Source organism: Egretta garzetta, unplaced genomic scaffold (genome assembly GCF_000687185.1).
Source record: "Egretta garzetta isolate BGI_Z169 unplaced genomic scaffold, ASM68718v1 scaffold237, whole genome shotgun sequence".
NCBI classification, from domain to species: Eukaryota; Metazoa; Chordata; class Aves; order Pelecaniformes; family Ardeidae; genus Egretta; species Egretta garzetta.
The window spans coordinates 3,858-6,786 of NW_009260142.1; the positions used below are offsets into that span (position 1 = coordinate 3,858).

Consider the following 2,929-nt stretch of genomic DNA (forward strand, 5'->3'; position numbering starts at 1 on the left):
AACACCTCGGGTGACCTCTGGCTGCTGCTTTTGTTCTCTTTCAGGTGCAGAGCGTTGACATTGCCGCTTTCAACAAGATCTAGAAGCAAAGCTGTATCCCCTCTGACACTGTAACTAATAAAGATCGAGATTGGGCCTGCAGACGGGACGATGTTTTTCTCTGCCAAGATTTGTGAGACTTTGGGATATTTGCTTCCTTGTTCCCTTCGTAAAAGGCCTTGAGGCAGGGGTGACTTGTATTTCTGGCTTGGAAGGAAGGGCTGAGCAGCATCCTGGCCCAGTAGCCTGTGCCTAAGGGTGTTTGTGCTCAGCTTTCCCAAGGGAGAGACCCCAGTCAGTCCTTACTGGGGAAAAAAAAACCCCACCAAACCAAAAAAAAAAAACCCCCAGGATGAATCACCAGGACGCATTCGGCATTTCCCATGGGGGCTGAATCCCTTCCCTCATTTCCCTTGCCTGGGTCGCTTCGGCTGATCGTTCGGTTCCTTGGAGGCGAGGGCTGTGCTGAGCGTGGCCTGCGGGAATGGAGGCAGGCGCCGTTTCCAGCCGTGGGCGCACCGCGGCTGCGTCGCGGTGCCGGAGTCCAAGGTCTGGGCGCAAGTCCCGCAGTGCCAACGCCGAGCGAAGGGGGAAGTGCCGCGGGGTTGCGCTGCCGACACCGGATGAAGCCATCGCGGTGCCCAGCCCGGCCCTACGCAACGGCCACATGAGGATGACTCCGGTGCCAGCTTTCCTGGCTGTGCGCGGTGCCCTGTGCCCGATGTCCCCCGTGGGGAGCTGTGTGTTGGCACGCACGGTGCCGGGGTCGATGCACGTGGTACCTGCTGTGCGTGGTGTCCCTTGCCCGCCCCTGGTGTTGGTGTGGCCGGTGTTTTGTCACACCTGGTGTGTGGCACGTGCCCCGTGCTTGGCATTGGGATACCCTGGTGTGCGCGGTACTGGGCGTGCACGCTGTGTGCCCCAGGGCACCTTGTGTTTGGTGTGCTGCCATCCCCAGAGCCCTGCCTCCTGCCTGCCTGTGTGTCTGTTGTCCCATGTCCCCAGAGCCATGGGTGTCCGGTGTCCCATGTGCCTCTTGTCCCATGCGCTACCATCCCCAGGGTCCCGTGTGCCTGGAGCTGGCACAGCAGGGGCCGTGTGTGCCTGCTGCTGGGTGTGCAGTGTCCCGTAAGTGTGGTCCCAGGTGCTGCCACCCCCATTGCCCCGTGTCCCCTGGGTGCTGCCATCCCTGGTGCCCCATGTCCCTTGTACCACCCCTCCCCATGCCCAGTGTCTTGTGCACCCCTTTCCCTGCTATGGCCCACGTCCCCCGTGTCCTGCCCTGTGCCATGTGTCCCTTAAGCCAGCAGTGCCCGGTGTCCTGGGTGCCTGGTGTCCCAGGTGCTGCTGTCCCCTGAGTCCCCAGTGTTCTGGATGCTGGCACAGCTGGACCTATGTGTGCCCAGCGCTGGGTGTGCAATGTGCCACGTGCCTGTGCCCCCTGTGTCCTGCCATCCCTGGTGCCATTGTGTCCCCTGTATCATGCCATCCCTGTGTCCCATGTCCCCCATGTGCTGCCATCCCTGGTGCTCCATGTCCCCCATGTGCTGCCATCCCTGCTGTCCTGTGCCCTGGGGGCAGTGTCCTCGTGTGCTGCCATCCATGCTGCTATTGTCCTGTGTCCCCCCTGCGCTGCCATCCCTGGTGCCATTGTCCTGTGCCTCCTGTGTCCCCATGCACTGCCATGCCCAATACCCCGTGTCCCCTCCGTGCTGCCATCCCTGGTGCCATTGTGTCCCATGTCCCCCCTGTGCTGCTATCCCTGTGTGTCCCATGTCCCCTCTGTGCTGCCACCCCCCTGTCCCCTGTGTGCTGCTATCCCTGGTGCCATTGTGCCTCCCGTGTCCCCTCTGTGCTGCCACCCCCGTGTCCCCCTGCGCTACCATCCCTATGTGTCCCGTGTCCCCTGTGCTCTGCCATCCCTGGTGCCGTTGTCCTGTGCCTCCTGTGTCCTCCCTGTGCTGCCATCCCTGGGGCCATTGTCCTGTGTCCCCGTGCACTGCCATCCCCAATACCCCGTGTCCCCCCTGTGCTGCCATCCCTGTGTCCCGTGTCCCCCCTGCGCTGCCATCCCTGGGGCCATTGTGTCCTGTGTCCCCCCTGCGCTGCCATCCCTGATACCCCGTGTCCCCGCCTCCTGTGTCCCCATGCACTGCTCTGTGCTGCCACTCCCCTGTCCCCCCTGCGCTGCCATCCCTGGTGCCATTGTGCCTCCCGTGTCCCCTCCGTGCTGCCACCCCCCTGTCCCCCCTGCGCTGCCATCCCTGTGTGTCCCGTGTCCCCCCTGTGCTGCCATCCCTGGTGCCGTTGTGTCCCATGTCCCCTCTGTGCTGCCACTCCCCTGTCCCCCCTGCGCTGCCATCCCTGGTGCCATTGTGCCTCCCGTGTCCCCTCCGTGCTGCCACCCCCCTGTCCCCCCTGCGCTGCCATCCCTGTGTGTCCCGTGTCCCCCCTGTGCTGCCATCCCTGGTGCCGTTGTGTCCCATGTCCCCTCTGTGCTGCCACTCCCCTGTCCCCCCTGCGCTGCCATCCCTGGTGCCATTGTGCCTCCCGTGTCCCCTCCGTGCTGCCACCCCCCTGTCCCCCCTGCGCTGCCATCCCTGTGTGTCCCGTGTCCCCCCTGTGCTGCCATCCCTGGTGCCGTTGTGTCCCATGTCCCCTCTGTGCTGCCACTCCCCTGTCCCCCCTGCGCTGCCATCCCTGGTGCCATTGTGCCTCCCGTGTCCCCTCCGTGCTGCCACCCCCCTGTCCCCCCTGCGCTGCCATCCCTGTGTGTCCCGTGTCCCCCCTGTGCTGCCATCCCTGGTGCCGTTGTGTCCCATGTCCCCTCTGTGCTGCCACTCCCCTGTCCCCCCTGCGCTGCCATCCCTGGTGCCATTGCGCCTCCCGC

General features: G+C 64.5%; 2 protein-coding genes across 2 annotated transcripts in view; both read left to right on the forward strand.

Annotated features, from left to right (window-relative positions):
* LOC104128855 (elongation factor 1-delta) overlaps positions 1-147 on the forward strand; it is a 2,972-nt gene extending 2,825 nt beyond the window's left edge. Inside the window, exon 3 of the mRNA XM_009641703.2 lies at positions 45-147. Within this exon, the coding sequence (XP_009639998.2) occupies positions 45-83 (39 nt within the window). The 3' untranslated portion in view covers positions 84-147. The remainder of the gene's footprint in view (positions 1-44) is intronic.
* Positions 148-523: 376 nt separating this feature from the next.
* The window catches only part of NAPRT (nicotinate phosphoribosyltransferase), a 12,632-nt gene continuing 10,226 nt past the window's right edge, over positions 524-2,929 (forward strand). The window contains exon 1 of the mRNA XM_035897116.1: positions 524-762. Coding sequence (XP_035753009.1) covers positions 524-762 — 239 coding nt within the window. The remainder of the gene's footprint in view (positions 763-2,929) is intronic.